The sequence below is a fragment of the Callospermophilus lateralis genome, chromosome 9, assembly GCF_048772815.1.
Source record: "Callospermophilus lateralis isolate mCalLat2 chromosome 9, mCalLat2.hap1, whole genome shotgun sequence".
Taxonomy (NCBI): Eukaryota; Metazoa; Chordata; class Mammalia; order Rodentia; family Sciuridae; genus Callospermophilus; species Callospermophilus lateralis.
This window is the reverse complement of record NC_135313.1, coordinates 105,064,804-105,084,665: the sequence shown is the minus strand read 5'-3', so window position 1 is coordinate 105,084,665 and position 19,862 is coordinate 105,064,804. Positions and strand designations below refer to the sequence as shown.

The window sequence follows — 19,862 nt, the reverse complement described above, 5'->3', positions numbered from 1 at the left end:
TGACCACAAAGAAATGAAAATGTAGATTTAATAAAGCATGAATTTTATACACACACAATTTTTATTTAATTAAGAATATACCAAATAATAACACAGGTTGACATAAAAATTTGAAATATGAATTCATCCTGTAAATATTTTGCTCCTCTGCCTAAAGATGTGCAACAAGACAAATCATTGCAAAATTTTTATAATTTTAAAACAGAAAGTAGGAAACAATTTAAGTAATCCTTATGGTCCTGGTAAAAATAAATTGTAGAGCAAATATACTTTGTAGTAAATTTGGTTTTTAAGTAAAATAGTAAATATATGAATTTATTTTACTTAAAAACCAAACCAAACAATAAATCCTGGCAGATTTATTTGTTTCTGGTGTGCTTTAGAATGAAACTAGAACTAAGAAATTATATTAAAGATTGGTACCCAAATCTGATTTTTTTTCAAAATAATCTTAATAACTGTATTTTATGTCTCAACATGGAACTGGAACATGGGCAGGAAGATATTTAGGACTAGATGTTCACTGAAGAGAAACAAATCTCATACACCTATTTCTTTGATTTCTCCTGTGTTATCCAAATTCATATTCTCCCAAAAGAACTTTCTTCTGGAAAGAATTTACCATCTTCAAGCCAGGTACATGGCTGTTATATAAAGTCATTGGAAACATAAAGACATTTATCTACTGATAATTCAGATTTTAAGTTGATTCTTAGAACTAGAATTACCCTCAGATTTAAGCCTTTATCACTTTTTTGAAATTGTGACCTTTTTCTGAAAAGAAGAAATTCAATTGGAAAGAAGTGAAGAAAAATATTATACATGAACTATGATAAATTATGTGCTGGAAAACAAATAAAGTTCTAATTCAGAGCTGTCACCAATTAAAAGAATCTTTACCAAATTTGAAAAAATGGTTTGGTAACCCTGATATTGGAGAGTAATTGCTAACATTCTAACCTTCATGCAAATTTAGCTATAATAACTGAATAAAGTATTATTTTTAGCAAAAGCAAAACAATTCCCTAAGGTCTGGGCAACTATACAAAACGAGGCAAATTTTGGAAGGGAGTAAAAAATTTAAAAAAAAATTGACAAGTAAGTGATTGACAGTATATGAGTTCTTCCTTCTATTTTTTTTTTTTTTTTTTGGCTTTGATTTTATCCTAAGGACAACTATAGCTGAGGCAGAAACAGGGTTATGAGAGCTGATTCTCAGACAGGGAAACCCACTGTCTCTCCAGAAAAAATGAGCCATCAAGCTCTGAGTAGCTGACCATGAGGCAGCACAGAAATGTGTATATTCTTTCATATATTTACTATTTCATATCCATATATACATAAGATATTAAGAAGAACACAATGGTTACTTTTATACATGCTGAATATCTAAAATTAAAAAGAATAAATAACTATATGGGGTTAAGAGGAGGATAGGAATGACAGACCAGAGATAAACATTATTCAATATGGAAAAATAGACCATTACAAAGGACAAAAGACAGGGCCCCAGGGAAGAGTGAGAAAACTACAAATCGCCTGACATATGGAGAGAAGGGAGTAGGAAAAATATTGTAAGAAATGATAGTCCGAAATTCTGGAATTTAATGAGACAACAAAGTTTATATTCAAGCATTCAATTGAGTGTGAACCGCAAATACAGTAAGTTCACAGAGAGTCAGTCAGAGTCAAAAAAGAGACAGGCTGTTGAATATTAAAGATTAACTGACAACGTCGGTGTGGCCAGAGAAACCTCACAAATAGAACTCTGGAGGACAATTAGAAGAACTGCAGTGTTCTCATTAGTAACCATCTAAAATCAAAATGAAACAAAGATAATCTCTGATTCAAGAAAAGTAAAGGTCCATGCTACAAGAATTGCTCTTGGAACATTTTCTGGGTTCTTTCATTTCTGAAGATCTGAATTTCCCTTTCATATCGATATAAAGAAAAATGATAGCAGAAGGAAACTCAGATCTTCAGGAATGAGGAACACAGAAAATAGTATATATCCCAGTAAATATTAAGAAACTTTTTTTTTCTTTTAATTTCTGTTTAAAATACGTTAGTGTTAAAAGTAAAAGTGATGATATGATTTGGGGGCCTATAATATATATAGGTGTAATGCTATTGTCAATGATAACAATAAAAATTTCATCAATTTTTAAGTTGGAAAATTATACATTCACAACATTTCTATATTTTACGTGATCTTATTTTCCTGAATGATAATTTGCTTAAACAAGGCACTTTGGGTTGTTAGATGACTATAAAATTTAGGTTGTCTAGTAAACAGCTTCAGAATTCAGGGCATATGGTAGTTTATCTTCATTAAACTACAATAGATAGAATCTTGTATTCATAATGCTCATCTTGTTGTTGACATTTTTATTCTCCATACATTTGAAAAAATTGAAACAAGTTATTATGAACTTGCCTCCTACATGACTAAGGATATAAAATTGTTTCAACTTTTTTTCCTAGAATATTTTGAACTCTTGAAAATGTTGGTACATTTTGTTCATATTTCCAAAATTTAAAATGTATTATCTTGGTAACTAATCCAGTTTTAATTATTCAGCTAATAAAATATTTATTAAATAGTTCAGTTCTCCTGGTACCCTGTGTTACTCCCAAAAATTATGACCTTCAAGAATATAGTTAATAAAATATGGATAATATTTCCTTTAAATGGAAAAAAACCCAAGGCACTTGATTTTGTAAAGAATAAGAAGTTTTTTTTAGAAATTTGTAATGTGTTAGCTACCCCAGTGAATTCTGTTGGAGTGAAATTAAAGAATTTATGAAGCATTTGAAATCCAGAAGGAGAAGGTGGTAAGTCAAGAAGCACTCTGGGCCATCAATATTTGGGTGGTGCATACCTGTAATTTCAGTAACTCAGGAGGCTGAGGCAGGAGGTTCATAAACTGGAGGCCAGCCTCAGCAAATTAGTGAGGTCCTTTCTCAAAATATTACAAAGGGCTGGAGATGTAGCTCAATATAAAAGTGCCTCTGGGTTCAATTCCTAGAACTGATAATAATAATAATAATAATAATAATAATAATAATAATAATAAACAATACTTTTAGCAAAATTTCAATAGCCATTTCACAATAAAATGCAGATAAAACTAAACATATTCATGTTTTTATTGGAGAATAGCAGTTAACTCTTGGAATCTTGGTTTCCTTAATTAAGAGTTTAAAATGATGTCCATCTATTTGGAGAAAAAAAGAGAGACTTTACAAAGGAAAAAAAGTTATTTTCAAAGAATATTCAAGTGGATTTTAGATATACTTTTAGGAAATCTAAAAGATAAGATATATGAGGGACAAACTGAGGAAGAATGGGGTTGGCAAAGTGGACCTAGCATTCTATCATGGCTATATATTTGCTGGGATTGTAAATTAAGTCATTCTGGATTTCTAGAAATCTTAGAGTGCAGTTAAAGGTGACTCTAGCAGGTGTCCTTAGGGTGGGTTTGAGTATAGAGAGATTTCTTCCGTGAGAGTCCACTGAATTGATAGTCCCTCTAGTACAGATTTGAAGTGCCAACCCTTTACATGTACAGGCATGAAAAAGTTGCCAAGTTCATAAATAAAATAGATAGAAAATATTTTCTGTGGAATTTTATTAGAACATGGCCAGGTGAGGAGACTAAGAAGATAAAGTCATCTGAATTACGTTCTTCAAAATGAGTTTTATTATTAGTACTGGAATTTGCTGACATGGAGTTGACCCACATCTTTTAACAGTGTTACACAAATTGAAAGCTCTGAAAGAATTCCTTCTTAAGGTTTCAAGTAAACATAGTTTGTTATTATTAGAGAAACAGGATATATTTTAAAATAATTTTTTAAGATTATTCTCTAGAAAATTTAACGTAAAAGATATTCTGATTTTATTTTTGAAATCATGGCTTAATCCATTTAAAAATGTCATATTTTGGATCTCAAAAATTTTACATTAAAGTAGAAAAGTTTTGAGACATCCTGAATTGAAAAGAAAAAAATAAAAAAGAAACTTTTTTTAAAGATTTTTTTCCTTAGACCATGGGCCAGCAACACTTTCTATAAAGGAGCAGATTGTAAATATTTTTAGCTTTTCAGCATAAGACACAGAGAGAATCAATATTATGCAAGTACTTATATAACAAGACGCAAAGCAAATTGTCATAAAATTTTATTGTGATAATTCAAAAGAAAATACTTAAGTATAGTAATTTGTAAGGCAAGTCTACAAATAAAAGGAATAGCATTCCTTTCTTTGTTAATTGCAAATATATGTTCTCAGTGCTCAAACCAATTGTAAATATTGGTCTGCAAAAACCATTTTTAGCTTGTGGACCATAAAAAAAAGCATGTGCAGACTGGATTTTGCCTATGAACCATAGTTTGGTGAACCCTGCTTAAGACTATATATATAGGGCTGGGGATGTAGCTCAAGCAGTAATTCATTCACCAGGCATGCGCGGGGTGCTGGGTTCGATCCTCAGCACCACATAAAATAAAATAAAGATGTTGTGTCCACCGAAAACTGAAAAATTAATATTAAAAAATTCTCTCTCTTCCCTCTCTCTTCACTCATAGATATATGAGTGAATATATGTTTTTGTATAGTTAGAACTAGAATTTTAGAAAATTTCTCCTTTACAATGAAGAGTGCAAGAATGATAAGGTTGATAGGCATGGATCTCATAGAAGAAGGACTTATTTGTATGGAGTAGAAAGGTTATGGTCTAAAGAAACAGCAGGGAACAATCAGCACCTGGAGTTATGATGTGGTAAGCAGTAATTATTATAGAGGGTCTTTGAAAAATGCTGTCCTCAAGGGAGAGCCAAGGTGCCCTTATGGTAAAGAGGGAAAGGAACCCTCAGAAGAGAAATTGAGAGTAGAGGGAAGTTGGTTGGTGTACAGTGCTGGAGTTAGAGTGCACAGTGAAAAGGCATGGCAGGTAAGATGGTAAAGAGCCAAGGAGCATTGAGCATTGTTATTGGGACAATAACATGGAGTGGAATCTGGTGATAATCAGTACTGTAATCTGTTGGCAAGAAGTAAGTATTGTAATCTGGCCTGCAAACTGGAATAAGTGGCATGGGAGATTTACTTGAGATAGTTTTCCCTGTGGTAAGGGGCATAGTTATGCAATGATGGGATCCATCAAAGTTCTATGTTCTTTGGTAGTTGCTGCACTTTGAATGTGTCCCCATTAAAGCAGGTGTTAAAACTGAATACACAATGCAACCGTGTTGGGAAGTGGGGCCTAAAGAGAGGTGGTTAGGGAAGGAGGGCAAAGGAATCACTGGCCATATATCTAGTCTAGTTTCCTTGTAGAAAAGGAGGTCAGCTCCTTTTCACACATGTCCTCTTATCCTTCTGCCTTCTAACAGCAAGAAGGCCCTTTTCAGCCCCTTGATCTTAGATTTCTCAACCTTTAGAACCATAAAGGGTAAATGATTCTCACTGAATAAATTACTCAGTCTGTGGTATTCTATGAGAGCAGCACAAAGTAAACTATAGGCTAAATGCTATAACAAGACATCATATTGTTTGTGATGAGCATTCTATATAGCAGACTTCCTGGACTGGTCACATCCATCCAGTATCCCATTGTTCATTTGTTCCCCAGTTTTATTTTTTCTCTCCAAGAGTTATGATGCAAAGTTATTAGTGAAGTCTGAGTTCAGACTTTCCCATAAAGTCATCTTGTCTGCTGTCGAAACATCTGCTTTTCTATGTCTACTAGTCTCCGTCTTATCTGTTCTAGTTCTAAAGTACTATGCACATCAAGGGTAAAGAAGCACACTCAACTCCCACCACAGGCTGATGTGAAAAGCACTCAATTTTAACTGAGAGTAGAGGGAATTTGGTAGGTTGTGGAGTGGTGGTGTTAGAGTGCACATTGGAAAGCTACAGCAGGTGAGTTGGTAAACGACCAAGGAGCATTTACTGTTGTTATGGGTTATTCTTTACTACACTGTATCCTATAACATTAGGAAACACAAATGGGAAAAGTGTTTAGTGGTTCGGTTTGAGATCCTTCTGCCTTAGTGATTCATATTACAGTTTTGTTGAGATTCTGCTAATTCATTTCTCTTTCTACTTCTCAATTAGAGTAGAGTGTAGAGAAAATATGTTTTTTTTAACATTAGCTGAAAATAAAGTGATAAATTCTAAAATCATGACAATTTTTTTTCATGGCACCTTATTAATATTCTTATCTCCAAAATTGGACTAATATTTTTCTAGTAAGTTTTTAGATGGATTCTTTTTTCTTCACAAAGATCATTTAAACCACGAAATGGATGATTGTTAAGGCAGTTAACATTTATCGCCAATGCTTTTTTTTTTGCAGAGTATTTTGAAATTTATTGCTTCAGAATTTTAATTTTCAAGTACAAGAACTTTTTTCTTTTATTATTATTAATTTTATTTGTTGTACTTAGTTGTACATGACTGCAGAATGCATTTCAATTCATCATACATAAATGGACTGCAATATTTCTCTGGTTGTACAGGGTGTAGAGATGCACCATTTGTGCAATCATACATGGACCTAGAGTGATATCTTTACCATAGCTCCATTCCACTCTCTAGCTTTCTGTCTTGATCCTTTTATGATTGTGCATTTGAGACCAGAGATGATGCTGCTGGAAAGAATAAGTCAGCATCGGGTCCTTGTTCCCCTAATATTTAAGATTAAACACCCGATAAATGACAAGGCAACAGAAAAATGGTTTATTTAAAGGACAGGAGAGAGAGAGAGAGAGAGAGAGAGAGAGAGAGAGAGAGAGAGAGAGAGAGAGAGAGAGAGACTACTCTGACTCCAAAGCTATTGTCTGAGGAAGTGGGGGTGTCCTGCCCCTTTTAGCCTTTCTCTTCAAGTCCCCTTCTCCTCTTATCTTGCCTACATGGCCAAAAGGTGGGAAAGGAGCCTTCCAGGGGGTGCCTCAGAGAAAGGCAGGAAAGGAGTGCCCAGGAGGTATTCCATCAACAACTCCTTATTGGGAAAAATAATTCCCTGGAGGCAAGTAACCTTGGCAACAGGTTGGAGGAAAGGGAAGTGCTCTGGAGGTATTAGTACTTTATTTTCTTTTGAATCGGCCCCCATTTTCCTAACTCAATCATTCATTATCTATACTCACTGTTCTTTTGCCCTGGCGTCAATTTCACCATTGAACCTTCTAGACCTGCCTTGCTTGTACTATACACTCCACTTAGAATAATGTTTACTTGCTCCCAGCTCAAAATAACTTCTGGAATTTTTGGATCCAGTTATGATGTCATGTCTCATCTGGAGACTTTGCTGACACCCCCAACCCCAAATTCTGACCATCTCATACCATTTACTTAAATTCCAGTAACACTGAGCTTCACTAGATTATAGAAATACTATATTTTAAAATAAATCCATAAACTCTTTCATTATCTTTCTCATTATATTTGTGGATTGTTCAACCACAGGAGCTATGACATTCCTTGTTATCTTTGAGACATTGTGAACATTAAGCATTCAGTACAATTGTACATGAATGAATGAACCACATGAATGAATGAACCATCATGTCTCCAGACACCTCCCTACCCCATACCATGTGATCTTCTCTCTTCTTTCATCCTTAAAATTTCTTCATTGGTAAATTAAAAATACTTACCCCAAATAGTCATATGTATGTATTCCTTTGAAACAATGTGAAATTTACCATATCACTTTGCATTACCAATTGACAGAAGTGGTATTTCACCAGGGGTTCATACTTAACTCTTCTGTCCAATGTCACTTTTTCTGTCTTGTGTGTCCATGTCATATCCAAGGAAGAAGCAAATCAAACAACTTCATACAAAAATTAATGCATATTAAGGTTTTAAGATTGACCAAGACAGAATATAATATGGTGGATTGAAATATATGTTCTGAATGGAACACTTTTACTTAGAATTTCATCCAGAAGATTCTGATCTGTCTACTTTATGGAGCTCATGCCCCCATCCCTCACCCACCATATTGAACACTGTCCCAGTGAAAGTACTGCCAGAAAAATTCTCATTTCTTGTTGTATTATATGAGTGCCAATGAAGACTAAAGGCAGACATACCAGTAAATAATTTATTGTAAACAATCAACCATAAATTACTAAGGATCAGAAATTACTACTTTTAACACCATCTTATATGCTTGTACCCGCCAAATGATTTTAGAGTATATTTTGTTGCAAATATTCATACATCATAAGTATTTCTATTGTAACAGAGTAACTGAAGAACACTGGAGAGTTTACTGTACAGAATCTTACAGGGGAATGTATCCCAACTGCTTTTATTCTGGACTCCAAGTTATACTTAAATTTAAATGATTCTCATCCTAACTTCCTTATTAGTTCAATCAATTTTAAGTTCATAAGAACATTAATCAGAATAAATAATTTAGTTCTGGACATAGAGCTTTTATTACTAAGTTCACTTTCTATGGATATTTTACTTGTATTTAGTATTTTTGAAGGATATAGTAAAACAAAAAAATGAGTGTTTCTGTTTTGCAATAAGAAAATGTATTTCTTCATTTGGGGCCAAGGATGTCTTGAAATTGCATGAAGAAGTAGTATAAAGAGTCTAGAGTTGTGGGGAAAATGTGCATGGGAGATAGCCAAGCCTGGTTCCACCTTCTGCATTTTTCAATTTGTTTTCTTATCAGCATGCCCATAAACTGGAAAGTATTAGGCACAAAACCATTGATAAGCATATGAAAATTTCTTCCAGTCTCTCTCAACTCTCCTTCATGGAAACTCTTAAGTACTGCAATTTGAAATAAAACGAGTCACGATACAAATGTGAAAACAAATTATTTTAATTTTTGAGACTAAAGTGCATATGCAGCATATTTTTCACTAATTTTTTGATGCATAAGAGGGAGGACAACTAGCTGGAAAGACTCTCAATATAAATGATAGTGAAGGACTTTCTTTACCATGAATGTATAAAGGTTAAATGGTTGCATGCCACCTGTTAATTAAGATTCTGAGAGTAGACAACAGAAATGGACTCAGGCTCACTTTAACAGAAAATGAACTCATTAAAACATATCTGAAAGCTTTCAGAACCAACGAGAAGGTTGGAATTCTATGACCAGAAGATGAACAGGAGCTATGAAGATCCAGGCATTTTTGAACATAGGAATGTGTTCTGGAGAATCTGATTAAGATACTGCAGCAAAATCTGTTAGGATGCTACAACTGATACTTAGACCTATGAACATTCACCTCTACCCTTGGAAAAGTGAGGCTCTCTGTGTATTATTCCCTCAAGATTCAGAGTCATGTGGAGGAATATGACCATAAGATGTTTCATCAAGCATGTATTTATATTGGTGACAAGTCTTCCCATCCATATTTTATTGCACATCAATACTCAGGTAATATAAGGATCCTCTAAAATTGAAACACATTTCAGAGACTGAATCCCCAACAAAGAGAAAATGCACTCTCTGCAGCTGATACAGAGAAACAGCATACCATCTTCAAATTCTTATGCTTCCTTCCAGGAAAACTGGGAAAGGAATATTTGATTCTAAGTTTTAATTACATATTTTATGATCAATTACTATTAGATCAAGTGATTAAAAAATCTGTGTACAGATATCCTGATTTTGTTTTTTTAAAAAACTTATAGACCACTATGAAATACTAAATTCATTCCTTTTACAAATAAGAAAAGTAAGGTTCCATAGAGGGGCAGTGACTTTCTTGCCTCAGTACTACAAAAAGCCATTGACATTGCCAGGATCATATCACATCTCTCTCATAGAAATCTCATTTTCTCAAAAGGGCCACAAATAAATTTATCTTTTAGATAACAAAGTTGTCATTCTGAATAGCTAGCCCTGTCTTGTATATTCCTTTTCTATATTTTTCTTCAATACTCCAAAATCTTACTTTAATTTTATTTGTTTTCATTTCAAGTTCTATTGCCATCACTCACGTAAAGTAGTACTATTTCTCCTGAATTAATTTATTGGTTCTATTTTTTCCACCATATCTACATTGATTTGCATATGCTTTCTTTGGAAAGTCATATTAGATCATAAGTTCTTTTTTTATTTTTATTTTTTTTGGATCCAAGGCTTAACACAATGCCTCATATGTAGAAGGTGACTGTAACCCCTATTTGGGTTACAATGAAGGGATAAAAGAAGGGAAATAGGCAAGACAAGGAAGTGGTGAAGAAGGGAAATAGGCAAGACAAGGAAGTGGTGAAGGAAAAGTGAAAGAAGAAAGTGAGGAAGGGGAGTAATCAGATTCACAAAGAGAAGACAGTACCATCCTCAGGCACTGACACATACACCAGTGCCCAAGGAACTTTTTATACTAATAATAATGTTGATGACTTTATGGCCTATGGATTCCAGCTTATTTATTTGGACCCATAAATATATGTATTAATGTTTTTAGTTATCAGGATGATCTATTAATCACAATGTTGTCTCTAAATGAGCTTTATAGTCTGATGTAGCCAAAAGACAATCTGCTATTACATTCATAGATTATAATTGATACTTTCACTGACTTTATTCTGGTATCCGTTTGTCATATATATATATATATATATATATATATATATATATATATATATATATATATATATCTTTTATATGTATATATATCTTATGTATAAAAGAAAAGATTAGGCTCTGGAACTGGAAAGTGACTTATGTAATTAAGAATTTAAGACAAAGGGATATTTTTCACTTGCTGAAAATTGCATTATGTTCTGTAAAGGTTTTAAGAAATAAGAACTTTGAAAGGGCTTCCTGATATGAATAATTGCAAATGTCAAAGTATGAAAGTTCCCTGATAGTAATTCTATTTCTAGAATGTCAGATACTGATTCAAAGGTGACATGAATGATTTGAATGAGTTGTTTTATATCAGAGAGATGGTCCTGTAGCAGTATGAAAGCAGTCTTTATAACCAAGAGACAGATTTATTTAAGGCCAAAATGTCAGACATAATCAAATTATTTAACTTGTACTCATAACTTTATTTTGTACTATATTAATGGACATACAAAATTTATTATATCCCAGCAAGTTAAAGATACAGAATGTTATGAAGAGTAAATTTGAATGCTACATAGTGGTGTTTAGTGAAAAAATGATAAAAATTTTTATGATAATATTTTGTAAGTATTAATATAAATTACATATTATATTTTTTAACTTCATTTTAAATTTGTTTTAGCATACATGCTATAAGGTAGACAGTGCTGGTCTTTATGAGCATTAACATGGTACCTGGAGAAAAAACAGAATATTGTTCACATCCAGAAAACCTTTATTCTGCCTTCAACTAGACACTATTTCATTCAAAGGGTGATCACTATCCTGATTTTAAAATTATTATTAGCTCTCATAAGTAGTATACTAGGAGCATTTTATGTGTATACACACACACACACACACACACACAGGCACAGATTCAGCAATCTGTCTACCCATTCACATACATTTCTCTTCGGCATGTTCCTTGGAATAGCATGGCTGGGTCATTCAGTTGCACATATGTTCTGCTTTGGTAAAAAAAAAAAAACTATTAATAAGATTTATAAAGTATTTCTACCAGTTGTTTCAAGTGCGTGAGCATTTTTGTTATTTCTCATCATTAGCTACACGTTATGGAGTCTCTCTTTCATTTTATCATTCCAATACCCAAGTATTTGTCTTTTGTTTTTTACTTTCTTTCATGTTATCAAGAACCTAAATTATATAAAGCAAAATAAGGACTTTTTATTCATAGGATTTTACTTAAATTTTTAAAGAAATAATAATCCCTCAACTGTTTCCTAGGATGAAGTTGTATGTAAATTGTATAAATTGCTTAGAGAGGAATTTTTTTTTCACTATTTGATGGGATCGTCTCCTTTAAGGGTAAATGCTGTTAATATTTCAAAGATTTTTATTTATTAAAAAATTAAATATCTTATAACATCTTATACATATAATAGAATTGAAGGAACCTTATCCTCATGTCAAGGAATTCTTATTCTTTGTTATAAAATTATATGTATATATGTATATATATATGTGTGTGTGTGTGCGTATGTGTATGTGTGTGTGTGTGTGTGTGTGTGTGTGTGTATATATATATTCAAAATGTTTAATGTTATCTGTATGATGAAAACTCTTCATTTATTGAAAAAAATAGTGCTTGATCCCAATAATGTCTCTCAGTCAATACAGAATCTTCATATTTCTAATCATTTATTTCCACATTATTACATCAAGTTCACTTTAATAACAAATGCTTAGTTTATCATAGTATAATACATTCTTAAAGAAATTTTTAAGGTAGCATGATTAAAAATTAAAATATGTTCCTTGTAAAACAAAAGATCAAAGGGTCCACACACATTTTTGGAGCCAGATTTGGGCCACTAAGGTTCGCACAAAAGGAAAGAACTGCAAATGATTTGAAAAATGTGCCATCAAGGCTAAAAGGAGCTGCAGTGATTGACTCTGGAGGGCGGAGAATAAAAGGATGCAAGTGAGTGAAACTAAAGCATGTGCTTCAGAACTTACCTTTTAAATGTAAGCACTTTAGACATAACATTAGGAATAATGACAGCATTTTAACAATCATTCTTCCCATTAAGCAAAATGTTTAAGAGTTACCTTTCTGCCATCAGTCTCTCATTTTCACCATCCATTCTTTAATTGCCACCAATTATTTTACTAAATATTCCCCTAAAATTGATCATACCATGCACCTGCTCATAAACAATTTAAAGTTGTCAAATATTGAGAAACTTTGAGTTAGCATTTGAGCTGCTCTACGGTTTGGCACCAGTTAACTTTCAGATCAAGCATGGGTGTATAGATCCTCTACAACTTTTCTCCAAATATTTCTATATAGTCATGCTTTAGTTTTAGCTCATTCTGGTCTTTAGAATAGAGTTTCTTCCTTTCTAACTTTCTAAGCCTATAGAATCAATCCTGTCCTTTATGCAATGCATATTTAGTATCTTTAAAAGTCGTGAACCAAATCATTCATTCTGACCTCTGCCATTCATGACTCAACCTGGTAATTCTTGGATTTTGCTTCATTGAATTTAGAGGTTTACCTACCAGTCATATAAAATTATAGTCTTGAAGATAGGGAAGAAATATTATAAATGTACATATATATGTACAATCCCAGGGATATTTAGTAAGGTACTTTCAAACAACAAATTACAAATTGGCTTTTAAAGGCTTGAAGAATTAAGTTAAATATTTAATATATGGAACATGATTATGCCAAGAAATTATTTAACTGTGAATCAGTAGTTCTCACCTGGGGAGTGGTTTCAAGCCCCTCTTCCCTGCCAAGGAACATGTGGAAATGTCTGGGGACATCTTTGGTTATCCTGTCTGAGCAGAGGGATTGCAACTGGCATCTTGTGTGGAAGCTGGATGTGCAGCTAAACATCCTAGCATGCATGGAGCAGTCTTCCACAACAGAGAATTCTCTCATATTAAATGAGTAGTTCTTAGTTTGAAAACTCTTCCATGTTAGGAAAACACCCTTCTTATCATCAGTTTTTTTTTTTTAAATAGTAACTATCATTCATGTAGCCCAAAGTCCAGATTAACTTCTATATTACTCATATATGAACTTCTGCAATTTATATACAAATATAAATGTGGTCACTAATCACCAGGAAATGCAAATCAAAATGACAATGAGATAAGACCTCACAATTTTTAAGGATGGCTGTTATCCAAACAAACAACCAAACTCAAGCATTGGCTAGCATGTAGGGAAATGGGTACACTTATAAATTGCTGGTGAGAATGAAGCTAGAGTAGTTTCTATAGAAAATAGTGTGAAATTTCTTCAAAAAATTAAAACTAAAACAACCTTGTGATCTACTAATTCTACTTCTTGGTATTTGCTCAAAAGAATTCAGGTAAGTATTTCAAAAGATATTAGCAATCCCCTGTTTGTTGTACCACTATTTACCACAGCCCAAATATGGAAACAATCTAAATACCCATCAGTGGATAAACAGAGGAAAAGTGCTGTATACAACAATACTTTCCTCTACCCTTATCAGCCATAGCTGTCATCTGGAATAATTTTTGATTACAGTTTCCCCACCTGGGATGCAAATCACAGAAAAAGGCAATTCAAATACTACCCCCAATGCACTATAAGTTTACCGATTCTATGATGGCATTTACGGATATTTTTTAATGATTCGTTTTCTAATTTTGGATTATCATGAAAATCCACTCAATTCAGTAAAGGTGAAGTAGCTTTTGAGTAGTATTTCTGATAACATAGATTGAATAGCCAATGCTGTTTGTTGTTGTTGTTGTTGTTATTTTAAGCTGGCTGAAAGATTGTGAGGCTGTGGCTGTGACAAGCCATTTCCACTGGTTGCATTAGTCACAGTAGACTCATTAACACTGTGCTTACTCAAGGTCTTCACATTTTCATGACTTTAATATCAACTGATCATTTCTTGTTTGTCCATCACAATGTCACTTGTGTATGGAATGGGACATGCCCAATGTCTCTGCTTTGGTTTGGAGTTGAAGAGTCCCCCAAAGCTCATGTGTAAGATTATGCAAGAAGGTTTACAGGAAAAATGATTGGGTTATGAGAGTCTGAACCCAGTCAGTGAATTAATTCCTTGATGGTATTAATTGGGTGGAAACGAAAGATGGGTAGAGTATGGATGAAGGAAGTGAGATCCTGGGGGCTTGGCTTTGAGTTATATAATTTTGTAGCTGGAGAGTGTAATCTCTCTCTCTCTTTCTCTCTCTGCTTACTGATCATCATGTGAGCTGCTTCCCTCTGCCACATTCTTCTGCCATGATGTCCTGCCTTACCTTAAGCCCCAAGGAAAGGGGCTATCTGTCTATATACTAAGACCTCTAAAACTATGAGCCCCAAATAAACTTTTCCATTTTTACAATTGTTCTGGTTGGGTCTTTTAGTCACAGCAGTGAAAAAACTGACTAGAACAGCTTCCTCACGCAGTAACCCAGGCTGCTGGAGTTCTCAGCATGTGGAGCAGCTGCTGGTGTTGCACGAGGAGGAAGACAAGGTGGTAAATTGAAAATTGGCTCTTAAAGCCTCCTTTCCATCAGTGACACACATTGTGTCTGATCTCTTGATGATGAGCAATATCGACTAGCATATTGATTAGAATAATTTCTTGGAACATGTATTACATATTTTCTGACAGAATAATTCGGCACATCGTATTTCAATTATCCTCCTGTTTCCTTTGGTGACTTTACAATTTTCAGTTATTTTGTGGGTAGATTAAGAATATTGATTTTGAGAAACTGGATAGTTGGCATGCTTTATAAATTTGAGGCTTAATTGATCAAATACCTATCTTTCTATCTGTTATGCTTTTTAGGTGGCTCATTGAAGGAATGAATTAATGATATCAAAATATTTTGACAATTTAATCAGTACCATTGGGATGCATGGTATTACTGTTTGTCATGTTTTCAGTGTGATTTAAGTCTAGTTGAAGCCCCATTTAATTTCATCAGAATGGAAAATAGGATCCGGTTTGATTTCATCAGAATGCCTGAGAAGTATCTGGGAATATGTGCAGTTCTCAAATTGTCAAGGTAGTGGTTAGAGTTTTTCATTAGGTGAAATAATACAATTCAGTGAAAAATCTTGTAATTGAAATGAGGTTAAAAATTATAAAGGTAGATTTTTTTTTATGGAAACAGCTACTATTTTTTGTTGCTGTTCTTGTCTACTGGGGAAAAAAAGATTTTGTGGACAGTCTCTAGTAGTATAGCTTTTAGTGGGATGGCATTAAAATTCTGATTCCATATTGCTTGTTCTTTTACATTGGAGCAGATGTCAGTTTCATATGGATTCTGGATGTAATCCAATCTGTTCTTCAAATATAAATGTAATTACTGGTCAATAGTTGGGGATAATTTATACATCTGCTGAAGTCGTGGAGGTTTTATTAATTATTTTTGACTTAGAGTTCTTTCCCTCTGAAAAACGGAGGATTTTTGAATCATATTGCTTTGGGTGAAGTCACCTTCTTCCTAATAAAATCTTGGGTTGAATAGTTGGGGGTTATGTGCAGTCATTACTCACAAGTGCTATTAGAGGGTTTGGATTTAGGGGAAAAAACAAAAGAGAGGTGGTTATCCCAAAGAAAGAGTTTACACTTGTTTTTTTTTGTTTGTTTGTTTGTTTGTTTTTTAAGGACTGAAGAAGTTAGTATGCAAAAGACATATAGTTTAAGCTTTAATCAGCTAGAATAAAATTAATGTATTTTTTCAGTTATCAGAGTTTAATTAATTAAATTCATTAAAGTCCTTAAAGTCATTAATTCAAACTTTCATCCAGTATTATGATACCTCATATTATTCTCAAACTTTTGCCTACATGTGATCTATATTCTTTAATAAGAAGCTTATTTCCTGTTTTGTATTGTTACCTGAAAACTTTCTAACTGAAATGAAAACAATAAATATAATTGATTTAATCCTCCTCCCCCCTTCCACTGTGACTGTTGGACTCCTAACACTAATGTGTATTTAACTGGTAAAATGTGGACTACTGGCCAGTTGTTGGGGATCATTTACAGATGGGCTGAAGCCACGGAGTATTTTATTTTGATTCAGAATGTAGAGCTTACCAAAAGCTCAGGATTTTGAACCATGTTAATGTATGAGACCAGCCTTGATTTTAGGAATAGCCACATGTGTTTTATATTTTATATTCACTATCTCATTTACACTCCAAAACAGATCTATATGGTATGTGTGAAACTTAACCACATTTTACAAATGAGGGGACTGCAGTTTACCACGGTCAAGAAAATTATCAAGGTCACTAGATTTTAAATGTAGACTAGCTGAGGGTAAAGTCCATGCTTTTATGCACCATGCTGTACCCTTCTGTTTTCGAGATATTTTATCCATAGACTGATATTCTTACTTATAATAATAATTATTAACTAAATATACCCAATATTAAATGCTTGCCACATACCCAATATCAAAATAGAATATCAATGAGATTTTCTGTAAATATCAATTTGCTCTGTTACTATGCACACCCAGATTTGAAATCTAGGATCTAATAATTATTTAGACAGTTGTTTTAGAAGTGATTGTGTTTTCTCTAATTGCCATTTTGTGTATGATTCTATACCATGCTAGTTACATCTTTTTCCTTATTGGTAGAACATTTGATGCTAAAAGAAGTATGGCTTGCCCTGGACAATTTTTGACTCCCCTAATATACGAAAGAAACTTGGTTCTATGGAAGCTTATAATACAACATGGATCAGCACATTTGTTATTAAATACAATGCAAAGTGAATTACACAAAATTTTATCCTGAGTTATCAATAGCAAAGTTAGGTCACTTTGCGTGAACACCATCATTCCTGTTTGGGGCCTGTTGTATTGATATTACTGAAGGAGACTCTATGCTGTGTTCAAATTAAAACTCTACCACTCTCAGGCACAAGGTCTTATCATTGATATGCTATTTAAGAAAGTGTTGGCAAGGAATATTGGTACATGTGTAAGTGCATTTCATATGTAAGTTAAAAGGACTTTTATTATTTCTTATTATCAGTGAATCTGCAAGTCCAGCTGGATAGCGTCTGAAAGATTTTCTGAAGATTTTTTATTGACCCCCCAAATGCATTTTTTAACAGTAAAGACTCAAAATTGAAGCTTTTCCAACAGTCAGTTGACTGTTACTAAAATGACATCTATTTCGGTTATTATTCTCTTGAGTATACAAAATGTTACCTCACAGCCAAACCAATTTTGTGGTATGGGAGAAACATCATTAAGTAGATGAAATATTGTTGCTGAAAATATGGATTTAAAATCATCAATATCAACTTCCATGTGATTTCAAAATGACAACTTGATATTGATATGATAGGAAAAGAAGTAGCCATTAATAATTGATTACAATACAAATATATGCATTAAATTTTTAAAAAAAGGTTATAAGTAGGCAAATGATAAAACATTAATTCAGTGATCATTATATGATATGAAAGTTTAATAAAGACATCCTAACATGTTTGGTTTTTTTGTTTGTTTGTTTGTTCATATGTTTTCTGATCCAGATTTATATTTTTGAAAATAATATCTACTACCAACCTGATATAAAGAGCAGTTCATTGCGACTTACATCCTCTGGAAAAGAAGGAATTATTTTTAATGGGATTGCTGACTGGTTATATGAAGGTGAGTTGAACAGATTTGGTTTCAAAAGAATACAAAGGACATATGTTGCTAGAAAATCTAAAAGAAAAAAATCTATTCATACCAGAACAATACATTTAGCACTATATCTTCTCATTTCCTCTCAAAATTGCCTTCATGCTTTCATATTTTTATGTGTTTACATTTTGCCTGGTTGTAATTTAAATCTACTTATATGAGTCCACATTGGATATATGTTTGAAAGTGTATATATAAAATGCACATACAGACACACTTGGTCTCAGCTACACAAATTTTGTTGTTGATGATACTTAACCAACGAGAATGGATGGCTACCTCACAGCATTCTGGAATTAGATGCTTAATTTTTCAGATTCTCTGGAAAAGGAGAAACAAAAGCCTTTACCTGTCCAAAAAAAAAAAAAAAAAACAGTGCATAAAAGCCACTTGATTTTAGTCATTCCCATCAGGGACATTCTGTCATATTTTAAAAGCCATTGCATAGGGAGAAAAATCAAGCCTATGTGAGGAGTTATTTTTCAATAACTGTTGAATCAAGTTTTGGTAATAGCTAAAAATAAAGGCTGAGGATGTAGTTCACTGGCGGGCAGACAGCTAGCCTAGTATGTGTGTGGTCCCAAGTTCAATCCTAGCATGGCAAAAAAAAAAATAATAATAATAGTATAAAAATTAGTGAGATGCTGAAAACCTCCCTCTATTTTTTTTTAACATTTAGTTTTTAGAAGTAGCTGGACGCCATACCTTTATTTTGTTTATTTATTTTTATGTGATGCTGAGATGGAACCCAGGGCCTCGCACATGCAAGACGAGTGCTCTACTGCTGAGCCACAATCCCAGCCCTCCCTCTAGTTTTGATCATGTATCAGTTATCAACTGACTAGCTGAGATCTAGGTATATATTGCCTGAGAAAGACTGAAAGCCTGAGTTTAAACCCTGATTTTCAGATTCTGCAACTGATCTTGGCAAAACATGTCAACACTTAAAGTAAATCTGTTTGATTATAAATGATAAAACCAGGAATCATACAGAAAAGTGATTTTATTTCTTGAACGCGTGGGCATGTATAACAGAAATCTATTATGGAAGGATAAAATAGACTTGGTACACATACACTCACATAGTATATATAGAAATCTCAGAGGACTACAACTTGTAAATTTCAAGACTACAACAATTTTAATAACATCTCTCTGCCTAGCAAAAATTTTCACTTGTAGTCTCAAGGCTATATATATATATATATATATATATATATATATATATAGCCTTGAGACCTTATATTCAAGTGAAAGATTTTTGCTAGGCAGAGAGATGTTATTAAAATTGTTGTAGTCCTTGAAATTTACAAGTTGTAGTCCTTGAGATTTATATATATATGTGTGTGTATGTGTACAAGTCTATTTATATCTATAATAGATTTCTGTATACATGCCAGCATCAAATAATGAAAGATTTTTAGAGGCCATGCTTTATTTTGAGAAGCAGTGAGAGCTACACTGAATATCAGCAATTATTATGCCATGAAGGAGCAAAACAACAGTGGCAACAAAGGAATACACAAGTAGATAAGAAGGGTTCTTTGGTTGAGAGTTTCAGAAGCTGACTCTGAATTT

At 33.2% G+C, this 19,862-nt stretch overlaps 1 protein-coding gene across 2 annotated transcripts in view; it reads left to right on the top strand.

The window, feature by feature from the left end:
* Dpp10 (dipeptidyl peptidase like 10) overlaps positions 1-19,862 on the top strand; it is a 622,276-nt gene that overhangs the window by 505,329 nt on the left and 97,085 nt on the right. For both annotated transcript variants that reach the window (XM_076865657.2, XM_076865658.2), the window contains one exon: positions 18,128-18,248. In XM_076865657.2, the coding sequence (XP_076721772.2) occupies positions 18,128-18,248 (121 nt within the window). The remainder of the gene's footprint in view (positions 1-18,127; positions 18,249-19,862) is intronic.